The sequence below is a fragment of the Sinocyclocheilus grahami genome, unplaced genomic scaffold (genome assembly GCF_001515645.1).
Source record: "Sinocyclocheilus grahami isolate Dianchi unplaced genomic scaffold, SAMN03320097.WGS_v1.1 scaffold789.1, whole genome shotgun sequence".
In the NCBI taxonomy this organism is placed as follows: Eukaryota; Metazoa; Chordata; class Actinopteri; order Cypriniformes; family Cyprinidae; genus Sinocyclocheilus; species Sinocyclocheilus grahami.
The window spans coordinates 423,806-440,094 of NW_015505968.1; the positions used below are offsets into that span (position 1 = coordinate 423,806).

General features: G+C 37.2%; 1 protein-coding gene across 1 annotated transcript in view; it reads right to left on the reverse strand.

Annotated features, from left to right (window-relative positions):
• Positions 1 to 436: 436 nt before the first annotated feature.
• LOC107561722 (dedicator of cytokinesis protein 9-like) overlaps positions 437 to 16,289 on the reverse strand; it is a 60,415-nt gene continuing 44,562 nt past the window's right edge. Inside the window, exons 43-58 of the mRNA XM_016246196.1 lie at positions 15,875 to 16,011; positions 14,768 to 14,883; positions 14,524 to 14,661; positions 13,617 to 13,799; positions 13,372 to 13,485; positions 12,378 to 12,593; positions 12,232 to 12,289; positions 9,893 to 9,999; positions 7,510 to 7,632; positions 7,222 to 7,335; positions 5,332 to 5,364; positions 4,722 to 4,868; positions 2,556 to 2,766; positions 1,552 to 1,742; positions 1,368 to 1,468; positions 437 to 611 (exon numbers count right to left, since the gene is read on the reverse strand). Coding sequence (XP_016101682.1) covers positions 437 to 611; positions 1,368 to 1,468; positions 1,552 to 1,742; positions 2,556 to 2,766; positions 4,722 to 4,868; positions 5,332 to 5,364; positions 7,222 to 7,335; positions 7,510 to 7,632; positions 9,893 to 9,999; positions 12,232 to 12,289; positions 12,378 to 12,593; positions 13,372 to 13,485; positions 13,617 to 13,799; positions 14,524 to 14,661; positions 14,768 to 14,883; positions 15,875 to 16,011 — 2,164 coding nt within the window. The remainder of the gene's footprint in view (positions 612 to 1,367; positions 1,469 to 1,551; positions 1,743 to 2,555; positions 2,767 to 4,721; positions 4,869 to 5,331; positions 5,365 to 7,221; positions 7,336 to 7,509; positions 7,633 to 9,892; positions 10,000 to 12,231; positions 12,290 to 12,377; positions 12,594 to 13,371; positions 13,486 to 13,616; positions 13,800 to 14,523; positions 14,662 to 14,767; positions 14,884 to 15,874; positions 16,012 to 16,289) is intronic.

A 16,289-nucleotide genomic window follows, 5' to 3' on the forward strand; every position in this document is an offset into this window, starting at 1 on the left:
GGTTCTTGTAAATGTAAATGGTTAAAACTTGGTTTTGGATGCGTTAGATTAACCGTTTGACAGCACTACATCAAACATTTACAGACATCATTTAGGTTGCGTTTGCATGATCTCACAACATGAAAAGAGAGGTTTTACACAATTCAAATTATGCCTCTATGAGTTTAGACTCAGACTATATAAGAAACTCATAATTTCAGTAAGAAAGCATTTTAAATGGAGATGAGAGAATGCAGAAAGTATTATTTAAAATAGCATGGGTATAAAGCATTGAATGACAGGTGTGTGAATCCTGTGGGTTTCTGTGGCTGCAGATTCCATGCAGGCCTAACAATGCTTCAGTTATATGAAATAATTTACCATTCAGTCTGACCATGAAAGCAAAAGAGGAAAAGAAAACAAGGAGAGATTAAAGAAAAAAAAGAAAATTCAAGTATCAGAAGTTTAAGATCAGTGTGTTTGTGTGTCTTACAGGCTCGTGCATAATGGCGGACAGCTCTTTAGTGAGATCTCTGTAGTTGGCCTTCATCTCGTCATGATACTCCTGCTGATCTTCTTTAATCAAACGCTCATTAACACCTAAACCAAGACCACACGCCTCCACAAACTGCCTGCAAAGCACCACACAAATACACACAATTTCATATTTCAATTTCGATACCAGTCAATGTGTGCACACACATAAATTGTTACAATAAATTTCTACACAAAATAATATAGTGAAGGAAACAGAGTACGCAGAGCTGTAAAGGTGCCCAAGGCGGCTATAAAAAAACCCACCCTCAAATATAAGATTAGATTTATTTAAATAAAATAAAAAATGCATAATTTAGTTAACATAACTCCAATGCTTACATAAGTGTTTTTGTGTTATTTCATAGGGTCTTTCATCATTTTTAATCTCTTAGCTCTTTTGAAGTTTAATTGTAGTTCAATGTGAGCTCATTATTATACATTGCACATAAGAGTCTGTGAGATTTGTCTGTTTTTGAAAAGAAGTCTATGCTCAACAAGCCTTCATTTATTTGAACAAAAATACAGCAAAAACAGTAACACTGTAAAATATTATTACAATTTAAAATAACTATTCTCTATTTCAATACGTTAAAATATAATGAAAACAGGCTTATTTTTGTGGAAATGCCTGATACATTTTTTTCAGGATTCTTTGATAAAGTTCAAAAGAACAGCATTTATTTGAAATAGAAATCTTTAGTAACATTATAAATGTCTATACTGTCGCTTTTGATCAATTTAATGCATCACTGCTGACTAAAACTATGAATTACAAAAATGTATATATATGCAATGTTGTTTATGATAGTTTTAGATGAAGGACTGCTCAGAGACTGAAGTGTGTGTTTTACCGGAAAACTTCTTTCAGCTGTTTGACTTTGTTGTCTGGGTATTTCTTAGTGCTGGCATCATCCAGGAAAGCCCTGGCGTAGGCAAGAGGGCCAGCGTTTACCTAAAGAGAGGGTAACAGGCAGGTTTACAGACTTAATAAAACTTAACTCGTGTGTGTGTGTGTGTGTGTGTGTGTGTGTGTACCTGCACACTGATGCTGCCCTGTAGTTTGAGCTGCAGCTGGATCATGTCCACATCGCTGCAGGAACACAGCTGTCTGATCTCCAACACCTTCTTACTCATCTCATCAATGGCCACCTCAATGGGGTTCAAATCCACATGGTGCTGATACATCACCGCGATCCGCTTCTTCACATATGGGAAACAGTGCGTGGCTGAGAGATGAAGAGAAAGAACGGAAGATTTACTAGTGAACTCTAACCAAGAATAAAGTTAGATGTTATATTACAGTCTAGATTAGTAGAATGTTTTTGGTCTATAAAAGGTTAAATGAAAAGCGCTTTTAAAATCCTGAACACTGAACGGTTTGAATATGATTATCTCTCTTATATTTGAGCCCAGCTCTGCTCGCTTTGGACATTCACTCTACCAACTTCATGAGGTGCCTCATGAGATGCTTTTAAGCAGTCTTGACATGTACGCTGAGCCTTAGAGACACAGAGACCGTCTGGATCTGCTCGGTGAAGATAAGGGCTGTACTTCGTGTTTGGGAGGATCAAATAACTGTCAAACAGCACAGACGGGGAAATGATTCAGCTGACACTCTGATTTTTTATCACGGGACTCTCTGGAAGTGTCAGTCACTTATCTCTATCTCTCGTCTCTATGGTCAGTATGTAGTATGTAAAGCCCCGTTCACACCAATAACGATAACTATAAATATAACTATATTTGCGTCCACACCAGCGGACGATATCATCTGATTATTCCAAGCGCACACTCGTCTGCCACTTTAAATTCTCCAGCTCGTCATAGCAGGATTGATTCTGATTGGCTGTCAATGTTTTTATCGTTCATCAGCTGGAAAAAACATCGTTCTGAAAGTGATTCCAACGATATCGTTTCTCTGTGCCTTTATCGTTATAGTTGTGGATGCTGCTATTCTTTATTATTGAGAACGATTTTTAGAACTATATCTGTATCGTTATCGTGCTTGGTGTGAACGGGCCTTAAGTGTGTGTACTCACTGGTGAGGATAGTCCTGCGTTTGCACTGTTCCTCTATGCCGCCTTGTTTTTTGCCTGAAACGGTGAACGGCATCTCGAAGACAAATCGACGGATGTTGTGGCTCCTCTCAAAGTCGTTTTTTCTCTCCACCAACTCCTTCTCCTCCAGGAATGGGGTGACATGAGTCACTTGGATGTAGGCGTATTTAGAGTCCAGATCCTTTGGATTAATCTGCACCAAACAGTAATGAAGCTTTAGCTAAAAGGCAGTTATAGTTGTAGTGCTAGTTAAGCTACATTGTTCAACACTGGTTAAATATGTCTGGACTTCTACACCTCATGGCAAACACAAATCTTGATTCTTAAAGGGGTGGTTCATTGCGATTTCACTTTTTTAACGTTAGTTAGTGTGTAATGTTGCTGTTTGAGCATAAACAATATCTGCAAAGTTACGAAGCTGAAAGTTCAATGCAGACGGAGTTTATTCTGGCAGTTTAATGCCTACAAAAATGGCTCATAGGGACTACAACGAGTTACTTCCCGGGTTTGTGACATCACAAACCCAGATAAACCCCACCTTCGGGAAAAGGCAGCAAAGGGGGCGAGGCCATGCTGCGCTCCTTTAGAGAAGAGGAAGAGAAAACTAGAGGTGCACGTAAAAATCTATACATATATGAATCGCGATTCTGTCTTCTAACGATTCTAATGGATTCACAAGTTTCAAAATCAATGTTCTAAAGCAGTGGTTCTTAATACTTTAAAAGCCGTGCTTGCACAGGTTCTGCACGATCCTTTTCAATAATATCCTCTGCATCTCAATCGAGCTCAAACTGATAAGCGATATTAACAACGCCTTTGTTTACAATACAACCGGAGCACATGCCACTGAGGTGAGGGTCGGGACGTTTAGATGTGCACTAGAGGTGGTTTAACCAATCACAACACACTGGGCTAGCTAACCAATCAAAGCCCATCGCCTATTTCTGAGGGAGGGGCTTCATAAAAGAAGGAAATGATCAGCGCGTTTCTCAGAGAAGGGACAGAGCGGTTTGGAATAAAGGTAAATTATGTGAAAAATAATGCATTTTTAAAAAAACGAAGCATTAACACATGTTAGACTGCACCCCATAAACACAATCAAGCCTAGAAAAAAAACAGTCAACCACCCCTTTAAACCTTAAAATCTTCTAGAAAAGCCCACATTGCAGTTATACACCATCAAAATCAATTGCATACCAATTTATCAAAAAGTAACTTACTCATCGCTACACATTGCTATCTTCTATAATTTAGTTTCAGCTTCAGGACAAGAACTATCCATTTTATAGCAGCACATACATAAGACATCCTAGACTTGTGTTTCTGTCTTACTTACACTACTTTTCAAAAGTTTGGGTCAGTAATAAAACTTTTTCACAGCAACAATGCATAAAATTGATCAAAAGCAACAGCAATTTATTTATAAAATTACAAAAAAATGTAATTCTCTTTTGAACTTTCTGTTCATCAAAGAATCATAAAAAACTGTTTGCATAAAAATATTAAGCAGTACAACTGATTTCAAAATTTACAATAGTAAGAAATGTTTCTTGAGAATTAAAGCAGCATATTATTATGATTTCTGAAGGATCATGTGACACTGAAGACTGGCGTAATGGTGCTGAAAATTCAGCTTTACATCACAGGAATAAACTACATTTTAAAATATGTTAATATTTCACAATATTACTGTTTTACTGTATTTTTGATTAAATAAGTGGAAACTTGCTGAGCATAAGACTTCTGTATTCAAAAACTATTATTATTTATTCAAAAACTAAATTCAAAAAAATCTTACTGACCTCAAACCTTTGAATGGTGGTGTATACTGTATATACAAGATTTATATATGATATACTGTATACAATTTCATAAAACCATGACACATTTTACGGGTCAGTAAAATTCTTCCCGTTAAAGAAAAAAGATTTTCACAGTGATGCCATAGAAGACCCATTTTTTCTTAGTATAAAGAACAATTTAATAATCTAAGGAAACTTTAGTGCAATGGAAAGGTTCATGGATGTTAAAGGTTTTACATGGAACCAAAAAACTTTAATTTTAGGAGTGTGGGTAGTTCTTGACCAGAATAAGCTGCAATGTGAATCAGACTTTGTTCTGATAATCAAAAGTCTGTACATTTCTTACCTTGCCAGAATCCTGAATCATTTTGACATTCTCAGCTCCAAACTTGTCTGAATACAGTTTAAGGAGTCTTTGTGAGATCTCAGACAGCGGGGTGAATTTGGGCTCCTTGTATATGTATTCTTTCCCGTCTTCATCCTCGAAGAATCCCTAAAACAACAAGCACATCTGAATCAATCGGAAGAAACTCACTCAACTTCTAAATCCTGCTCCTGAAACAAAATCAGGCTACTTGCCAACTAATTTTTGAGTACTAAGTTAGCCACAAGACACAATTATTTTCAACAGCAATCTGGAAATACTAGGAGGTATAAATACTGTAAAAGTGTTTTGATCCTAATTATTAAACAGGGATTATGATGACTTCCACACCCAGCAGGACAACACACACGTAGAACTAATGTTGAGTTGGTTACACTTTATTTTAAGGTGTCCTTGTTACAGTGTAATTATACATATAAGTACTGAGTATTATTAATCAACTACATGTACTTACTATATGGTTAGGGTTACTTGCATATAATTATGCATAATTAATTGTTATTATAATAGTAAGCACATGTAACATGTGTAACAAGGACACCTTAATATAAAGTGTTACCGTTGAGTTTACCTCGTTCATCTCGGAGTCATTACACTGGTACTGCTAGAGACACAAACCACCACAGCGACAGAAACAACTCATCAATGACTGCACGCAGTCAGAAACACACTTCAGATGAGAGGAGCACGATGAGACACTGCGGTCTAACTAAGCACCCATTTTATGGTGTTATCTTACTAGTCATTTCATATGAAAAGAATACAAAAAACAAGAAATAGGTAGCTGAGTTGAAATACATTTGGGAAGTTGATTATAGTAAAAAGCATTTTGCTAATTCTTTAATGACTTTTTTTAGGGCTCTTAGTTAAAAAATTTAATTGCCAGTTATTCACATTTTTACCAATATGTTCTGCCAAAAGGTATTACATTATTGTGGCAGATAAGTACATATTGGAAAGACATTACAAAACATGGCTTTAGAAGGGAGTATATTTCTGTTTCCAAATCACTGAATGTAAGCCTATCGCTGGGTCACAACAAAAAGTCACAACATACACTTGAAAATAGTACTAATTACAAAAATAATACACTTGCATGCAAATTTTCGCACACTTAATTGCATGTTAATTGCATATAAGTGAAAATGGATTATAGTTTAAATTTATGTTAAATGCAATTAGCTGAACTTTTTTTTGACCCGCTAATGTGTGTAGGATTACTTCTATTGTCTTTGAAATATGGTTCAAAGTGTATTGTCAAATTTACTGACAAGCATTTATGATACTTTAAATGTAATATCTACGGAAGTTCTAAGCGGCCATGCACTATTTTTTTTTCCCTTCTTGTTTTCTCGTTATAACGACTTATTTTCTCGTTATATCGACATAACGAGAGTTGTTTTCTCGTTATAACGACTTAATTTTCTCGTTATATCGACATAACGAGAGTTGTTTTCTCGTTATAACGACTTAATTTTCTCGTTATATCGACATAACGAGAGTTGTTTTCTCGTTATAACGACTTAATTTTCTCGTTATATCGACATAACGAGAGTTGTTTTCTCGTTATAACGACTTAATTTTCTCATTATATCGACATAACGAGAGAAGAAAACAACTCTCGCTATGTCGATATAACGAGAAAATTAAGTCGTTATAACGAGAAAACAACTCTCGTTATGTCGAGATCACAAGAAAATTAAGTCGTTATAACGAGAAAACAACTCTCGTTATGTCGAGATCACAAGAAAATTAAGTCGTTATAACGAGAAAACAACTCTCGTTATGTCGAGATCACAAGAAAATTAAGTCGTTATAACGAGAAAACAACTCTCGTTATGTCGATATAACGAGAAAATAAGTCATTATAACGAGAAAACAAGAAGGAAAAAAATAATAATGCATGGCCGCTTAGAACTTCCGTAAATATCAAATAACACACTGCAGTTAAAATTATAATCAAGTACTTTACATGTGCTTCAGTATGTTAGTCACACATCAAAATAAGTGTACTTAAAAGCACGACAAAAAGATTATTGAAACATAATGATTTAAAACGTACTTTAAAGTAAAACTTTTCATTTGACATTATTACAAAGTGCACATTGAAGTGGCGTTTTATTGCATCAATTATATATTACGTGCAGTATTTTACTTTTACGATTTGAAGTGCACTACAAATGCACATTCAATACAATTATCTCATCATATCTTGATGTTCATGGACATTTTATGTGTTACCAAACAAATGGAGATTGCAATGTTTATACATTAGAGCAGTGGTTCTCAATTCCAGTCCTCGTGTACCACCGCACTGCACATGTTTTTTTATGAGAAACAGATAACAGATAAATAAAGACACAATTAAATAAATAAATAATAGATAAATAAAGACACCACTAAAAGTCATTATAGAGCTCGTCCTGATAAAGACATGATGAGTAAAGCTGATGAGACTCACCTGTCCGAAGAATGCTACTCTGAAATATGTTCCCAGCAAGCGCTTGCCTGTGTGCATGACCTCTGTGACCTTACTGTAGGCACGGTGCAGGGTGCCATAGAGGTGAGCCAGTCTCTGCCACAAACATGAGCAACAGAGTTTACGAAACACATCGGCTCTGATTTCAAGGGAAGGTGTCATTTCTGCATTGAAGTGTGTCATTTTAGGGAGTGAAACCTTGAAATGGATCAACTTAGGTATGCGGCGGTAACCCATCCTTAGATATCAAAACATGTGTTACTGCTGTACCTCAAAGTCTCTGCGTTTCTCATAAATGGGAATTATGAGTTTGTAGATGTCAGAGATGAGCTCATAACGCTCCGCTTTCCACAATCCATCAGCACATTCTTCCAGAAGCTCCATCAGGACGTCCTATGACCCACAGACAAACACACACTTATACCCTTACAACAAAGATACTAAGTATACAGTGAATACAAAAGTATTTAGTCTCACTTTGATGTCTCCACATAACATACAAAATAACAATGCAAGTGTCATCTATTGCTCAATGAGTTTTGCATTAGTTTTTATTTTTGTATTTTCCATTTTTCTTTCTTTTTCAGTTTTTATTCAATTGAATTGTTAAAGTTTTACTAATTTTGTTTTGTTTGTCATTTTTTTTAAAACGTCTATATAGTTGTATATTTTTTTTAAATAGAAATTATATAAAACTATATTAATGAATGGTTTTAGTGTTTGTTAACTATAATAGCCCTGCTTCAGAGGGCTGAAGGCTGTTGATTATTCATTACAGCGAGGTGGTCTTTCTGCTGGACCTTAGGCCTGTCGCACCTCCTACGGTGCCTATGGTGGACTATGCATGGCAGGGGCGTCCTCTTCCCTGAGGCGGGCCTAAACCTGACCGCATACCACATGGTTTTTCTGCAGGGTCTTCAGCTGGGGACCACCGCTCATTGACGTTTCTCCCCTTACCCCAGAACGTCTCCTGGTGGCGGGGCAGTGAACAGGGACATCTACCTGACACCCCCTGCAGCAAACCCTAATTCGATGTTACTCCCCAAGCATTGTCTCGTCGTTTCAGCCAGAGCCAGTGGCTTGCTTTCTCCTCTTCCTCAGAGAGCTCTTTGGTGGATCTGCTCAGTGTGGCTCCCCATAGTCCCAGGTCCTTGAGCAGGCATGATCTGCCCACAAAGCCTCTGGCTCCCACCTCCACCAGGTACAGCCTCACCCTCCAGCCACTTTCTCTGCACTCCGCGACCAAGTCTGCATACTTCGCCTTATTTCTCTCGTAGGCAGCTTCCAGTCCCTCCTCCCATGGCACTGTCAGCTCGATCAGTATCACTGACTTCACAGCTGCAGACCACAGCACCACGTCTGGTCTTAATGTGGTGCTGCATATCTCCTGTGGGAACTGGAGCTGCCTTCCCAGGTCTACTTCCATCTTCCACCCCGCCCCTGGTGTTAATAGCTTGGTGGGTGGTCTCTTGCTGGTATGCACTGCGGGTTCCCCCTGCCTGAGGAAGTGGATCTAGCATCGACTCTCTAATGGACTCTGATTATTTGCCTCCTGCCGACTTTTCTCCAGCACCTCTGCCAGCTTCCTGAGCACTTGGTCATGCTGCCATCTGAGCCGACCCTGTGTCAGTGCTGTTTTACAGCCCGACAGAACATGCTGGAGCGAGGCATTGATGGTCCCGCAGAGGTCACAGGATTGCTCTGTTCCAAGCCATTGGTGGAGGTTTTTAGGGCTCGGGAGGGTGTCGTATGTTGCCCTAATGAGGAAACTGAGCCGAGCCTGTGGTAGTTTCCAGAACTCTGCCCAGCTAACTGCTCGGCTCGCGACACCCTCCCAAGTTGTCCACCGCCCCTGCTAAGTGTTTTATCTCTCAGTCACAGTGGAGATAAGCTCAACATAATCAACATCAGTTACATGGACATTAGTTTATTGCTTCCCTCTTTTACTGTACTAATGTTAAACTAAATCAGCTCTGACACTCTATAATGCTGTATCCTAACCTGCTGCGATGGGACAAACAACGCATGGCATTTCGTTGATCAAAATATGATAACCCTGCCTCCAGTGAAATCTTATTGGTCCAAAAACTTCCACCTCAAAATTAAATATTCAACATCAAATACGTTCTCGGCTGTGATTGTGTAATGCCACGCAACAGTTTTGCATTCAGTGTGAACAGACAATTCACATCGTCCATCTTAGAAGATTCAGATATGGATATTCAATGTGTTTTTTAATAGAAACAATGGATTCCTATGGAGTTACTCACACAGATGATATTGTAGTGAAATATATATCCAGGAAGTCAGGGGTCAGAGATATATTTCTGCAGCAGTGCTCTTTACTCATCTCATGCGCAATACAGATTCAATACTCAAAATGAATCAAGCACTTTATGGATTTAATATCACTTCATTTATCGGTGTTGTTGCTGCTGACCTTTGATTACTAAATTCTGCCATTTATTTTTCATTGTATAAAATCAATCTTAAACTCGCTTCTCCTGTATTCTGCTTCTGATACCAGCTAAAAGGTGGGTTTCCCATCACTCCATCTGTTATATTGTGTGAATTTGCTTTCTGCTCAGCACGATGGCTGTTTTTGACCTCTGAGGTGAACGAATGGTCTGTTGACTGTCAGACAGATAGTCACCTCATTAAAGTGAACATCCTGCATCCCCACATCTTCCATCATGGACGCTTCCTCATCGATGTTTGGTGTGACCACTCTGAATGCAGTACAGCCCTGTTTAAACATGCCTGCACAAACACACAAACAACCATTACAATTCACATTTGGAGCGACGGACATCGTTTCCTGAAGCATTACCACTTTAAAAACAGACAGTATGACTGCAGCCAGTTGTGTGATAATGTCTGGTAGAAAAGGTGAAAGGTCATTGTTTGGAGTGAGTCCTGGTCATTAAGCGTCTTAATTCTTAGAACTGCAGCATAATGTGAGTAATATACTGAGTGATAACTTCACGGGCTTTATCAGACATGGTGAAAAGAGAGAGAGATATGAGGAAAAAGAGAAGGTGAGAAAAGAAACTAGACTGATAGTGAATCATTAAGAGTAATTATCCCAAAAAATTCGATATGTGTCCTTGGTAGTTAAGACTTAAGTAATCTCAGCAATTACAGACCAGACAGCAGGATTTTCAAAAGTGTAAAAAAAAAAAATATATATATATATATATATACACACACACACACACACACACACATATATATTAGGGCTGTCAAAATTAACGCGTTAATGCAAATTCATTTTAATGGAACTAACTAGCTGGTTATGTAGTCTTAAAGGATCGCGTTTCAGTCACTATTTCATATTCATTCTGTTGTCTGACAACAGAAACAGTAAAATATATAAATGAAAACAGTTTTACTGAGAATTTAGCTGCATCAAATTACAGTATGTGGGCACAGAGAGGAAAACAAATGTATTCATAAATAATAAATGTACATGTTGCATGTTCGGAAGAAGTGAGCTGCCCTGTCCTGCAAATAATGCAAATAAAGAGAAGTAATGGGAACCTGGTATTTCTATGTTCTTTTTTTAATGTGTCTAAAAGACTTGAACAAGTTCTTTGAAAAACAGCTATGACCTTTGAAACATGTCTAGTCTTCATGCTCTATGTTGACTATGGTTTCACTAATAATAAACATACATTTAGATTAGGCATCCATGTTTGTCCATGCCCATGTTGATTAGAGTATTAAAAACTTGAAAAGTATTAATTTAAGGTACATTTAGAACAGATAAAAATGTGCGATTAAGTTGCGATTAATCGTGAGTTAACTCATGACAATCATGCGATTAATCGCGATTAAATATTTTAGTCGGTTGACAGCCCTAATACACATAAATAAATTACAATTAAGACACTTAGCAGTAACTTCTACATTTTTCAAGATGTTATTCCAGTATCCCAAAATCAGAAAATGATACAATAGTGTACATTTTATATATATATAAACTGTTTTATATTATATATACTTCAAACTCAATTCAATAGTTTATATATAAAAATGTGGAATGTAACAACATACATATTACATAAAACATATAATTTTTTAATATTATTAAATATTACTACAATTTAAAGAAACTGTTTTTAAATAGTATATATTTAATATATACTACTACGCACACACACACATATATATACATATATATATATATATATATATACACACACACACACGTGATACAAAGCTGAATTTTCAGGATCATTACTCCAGTCTTTAGTGTCACATGATCCTTCAGAAATCATTCTGTGCTCATAATGAGCTGATTTGTTGCTCAAGAAACATTTATTATCAATGTTAAAAACAGTTGTGCTGCTTAATATTTTGTGGAAACTGTGATACATTTATTTCCACAATTCTTTGATGAATAGTTCAAAGAATAGTATTTATTTAAAATATATTTCTTTAAACAATATAAAAATATATGCTGTCAATTTAATGCATCCTTACCTGAATAAAAGCATTACATTTTTAAAAAATCTTACTGACCCCAAACATGTACTTTGCTCACTATGGAACACTGACCTACAATTGTGTCTTTTACAACCGCTGGTTGTCTCAGTTATCTCAGACTGCCGTCACATGTAGGCCTGTCACGATAACAACTTTTTGTTGTGCGATATATTGCCCCAGAAATAACTGCGATAAGCTATATTATTGTCATTTTAAAGACCATTTAACTAATATTATTAATTTATTGAAATATACAACTGTTAGTAACTACAAACCAACATTTGGTTCTAAATATTCTTCCATTTTTTTATATTGTACATTTTATTTTAATATTTATTGAAAGTGCCTTATGCCTTGATGTTTTTTTTTTTTTTTACATTTTATTTCAGAGATTTTCCAGGGTCACTGTTGTACTCTAACGTGTTTTTCACACTACCTCCACATGACTAAAGGTGACGATCCCTTGACTATAATAGCATGTGTTTGTGTGTGTGTGTGTCTAACCTTTCCTCCTCAGGTATTCGGCCACCAGCGCTCCCACATGCACATAACACATGGCTGCCTGAAGAGAACCAAATAAGAGAACATGAGCTTCACAGTATGTTAGACATGCATGAAGATTTGTGTGTGTGTCACTGTGTGTGTTGTACCTCAGAGAGATCTCCATTCTTCACGTGGATACGGGCCATGCTGTCCAGCCATGTCTTGCGGAGCTCAGGAGTGCTGGCGTAAGATTTGGCCAGACTGTACTGCAGGTCCACCAGCATCTCCGGATCTCTCTCGTGCTCCTTCATCTGAGCCGTGGCCATCAGTACAGTCCGGATCTTCTTGGTCAGGTCTTTCACATCAGATGGGAATGCTGTGTTCTGCAGGAGAGGGAAGGGGACGAGAGACTGTGTGTGAATGTGCAAATGTAAGAGTATGAGCTTGTGCACAACTTAATTTGCCCTGGAACAAGCTATTATGGTTCAATCCAATAGTTTTGAGATTGTGTAAATTGCCAAAGTAACATTCTAGATTTATATTTCAAATATATGCCATTCCTTTAATCTTTCTATTCATCAAAGAAACCTGAAAAAAAAGCATCAGGGTTTCCATAAAAATAGTATGCAGTACAACGGTTTTCTATATCTATAATAATAAGAAATGTTTCTAATATGTGAACAAGCATATTTCTGTGACGCCAAAGACTGGAGTAATGGCTGCTGAAAATACAGGTTTGCATCAAAGATATTCAATTGGAAACAGTTATTTTAAATTGCAATAATATTTCACAATATTACTGTTTCCCCCCCACCACAGTCAAATAAATGCAGCCTTGGTGAGCATAAGAGAAAACATTTAAAAAATCGTACAATCCCCAAACTTTTGAATGGTAGTGTACATTAATATATTATATATCTGAGAATGATTCAAGGGTCATCTTAGATATCTGACCATTTGTACAAAAGAGCTTACATGTGACAAACAACATTTCTTTTCAGAGTTTTCAAAATTCAGTTTATTTCCAAAATACATTGCATTTTTAATCCCCCCCAAAAATCCGTCTGTCCCCAAAAACTAGATAATTCCCACAATAATAGGATCCATCTCTGCTCATTTTTCAGGATTGTTTGCATGTAAGTGTATCTGAAATGAACTTACTTTGATAGTTTTGTCACTGTTGGCACAGTTGTTGATGATTGACAGCGACTGCTGGAACCTCGTCCCTCCTATTCCGATGACATCAGCGATCAGCTGACTGACGCCAATCACCACCTGAGGAGTCACAACCAATCACAACATGACGTCGCTATTACATCACCACGTGTAAAGACTGGATGAAGCAATCCAGACACATCCACACACTGTGACTTCTGCGTCACGTGATAAACGTGGTGTTTTTCCACCTGCAGGTGCGTGCGGATGAAGGATTTGCGTCCAGTGTAGTCGAAGTTGCTCTTCATCAGGAAGTAGAGCAGACGAGCCGCGTCGCTGCGGATGGAGCTCAGTTTGGAGTTACAGCACTTCAGGATCTCATAGCAGAAAGATGCACACATATCCGCACGGCCCTCGAAAAACGTACAAGGAAACTGGACACACAGGAAAACAGCAGCATGAGCATTCTTCAAAAATTCTTGTACGTGTCCTAAATTCTGCTTTACTGTTGACGAATTCTGTGCTTTCGGTTTTATTTTTTCTGGATTCCAATTTAATGGTTTAATACAATTTCAATGATCATAAATTCTAACCAACTGAATTAATAAAACTATAACAATTTTATAATTTATAACAATTTACTCTCTTTTAATTGATCTGGATCTATGATTTAATACACACTTATTATCAAAAACAGTGGTAATTAAATGAAGGCATACATCATTAACCATTTAATTAATCTTTTAAAAATATAATCAAATGAAAACGTAACAATTCCTATTATTTATTTATGTTGTTAACAAAGTGCTGCGCAACAATTGTGTGATATTCCTTAAAAAAATAAAGGTTTAATTATTTTATCTTTATTATATAAAACTGTGCAGCTCATTCACACAGAGACACGCAGAACATGCAGACTCCATATTTAAATATCAGTCTTTTGGAGTTGAATTTTCACAGACCCAGTCCATATCGCAATTTGATTAATTGTACACTTTTGATACTTTTGATTTATTAATCCACATTTTTCCAAATTCTCTATTTTCCACACCCCAGAAATCATAGGGCCCTAGTAAATGATGACAGAATTTTCACTTCTGGATGGACTATCCCATTGACAGCCATTGATTTATGTGCTTATTCTATTGTCACACTCACCTTGTAGATGAAAGTGCGAAGGGAAGTGAAGACCTGCTTGAGGGCCGTCTCTGATTGGTTGATTTGTAAGAAGCAGAGATGAACCTGGAACACTTTCTTCATGAGGGGATTGTGGCCATGATCCAAACTCAGCGGAGTCTGAGTGCAAACAAACAAATAAACACACACACTGTTATCAGTGAGGAATAAAGCACATGAGCATCACTCGTGAGAGCAGGTGATGATGATGATGATGATGTCTGACCTTAAAGGCAATGATGAAGATGCTCAGTGTGTCCAGAACTGTTAGACAAACTTCTGTGGCAATGTTTCCTTCCAACAGAGACTGATTCAACACATCTGCATCTGAATGGCTGTAAGCTACAAACACACACACACACACACACACAGATGAAAATGTGTTCATTTTACAGGCTCAAGAAGTAAATGAGTTTGTTTCTTCCTCAGAAAGATTTCAGAAATGTAGCATTGGATCACTTGCTCAGCAATGGATCCTCTGCAGTGAATGGGTGCCGTCAGAATGAGAGTCCAAACAGCTGATAAAAACATCACAATAATCCACAAGTAATCCACACCACTCCAGTCCATCAGTTAACGATAACGACCAAATGCATCATTATTAGCCGTTTTTAACTTTAACTTAGCTTCTGGCTAAAATACGAGCCCTCTAGCCATAATATTCCTTTCTCCAGTCATCTCATCTGAATCAGGAGAGAAATATGCACAGATCAATCGTTGTTTACAACCGTTTACAAGCAGCATATTAGGTTCTACAAATTTGTCAGTGGGTTTTAATGTAAGAGGTCAAGAAGTGATTGAGTTCTTAACTGCAAGTGGTGTTATGGACTAGTATTTTGGCGAGACACGACAGTTTCAAGTTAAAAATGTCTTAAAAATGGATTTGTTTCTTACAGACATGCAGCTTTTTTATTTCATAAGATGTTAATTGATGGACTGGAGTCGCATGGATCTGGAAATGGATCATTTGTGGATTATTGTGATGTTTTTAGCAGCTGTTTGGACTCTCATTCTGACGGCACCCATTCACTGCAGAGGATCCACTGGTGAACAACTGATACAATGCTTAATTTCTCCTAATCTGATGAAGAAACAATCTCATCTGCATCTTGGATGGCCCGAGGATGAATACATTTTCAGCAAATTTTCATTTTTGGGTAAACTATTCCCCTAAATAATCTTTGACCAGTTTTCATTTGATCTCATAAATTAAGTCCAATACTTCCAACATTAAATGTTACAAATAAAACAGAAGAAAGCTTTCTTTTCTGGTCTTTTATTGAAAGACAACAGAGAGCTGCAGATGTATTAGCTGGTTTTGTGCGCGTCTCACTGTGGTTGTACGTGTAGGAGTTGTCCAGACTGTTGAGCTGCTGCAGTCTCATATGCAAGGCTCCTGTCCTGCTGCGGGACACAGGAAGAGTCTGAGAGCGTCGCTCGTGAACCACCGGCCCTGATCCCTCCAGAGTCCTGATGACAGAGTCAATATTTAACATCAGCTTCTATTATGAGCTCATTAAACACTCTCCGACAACAATAAAGCTTCTGTGATCATTATTAGTGGCCGGCTGAAATGTGTTTGTTATTAACTGCTGTTGGTTTCTATATGTTGGCCATTAGCAGAGTGGTGGTTACTTAGTCAAAACATGCTATTATAAAACATTATTTAGATGTAATTTATTTATAACATGATATATTGGTGTAACACTTGATAATAGGGTTTCATTTGTTACCATTATTCAAGTACA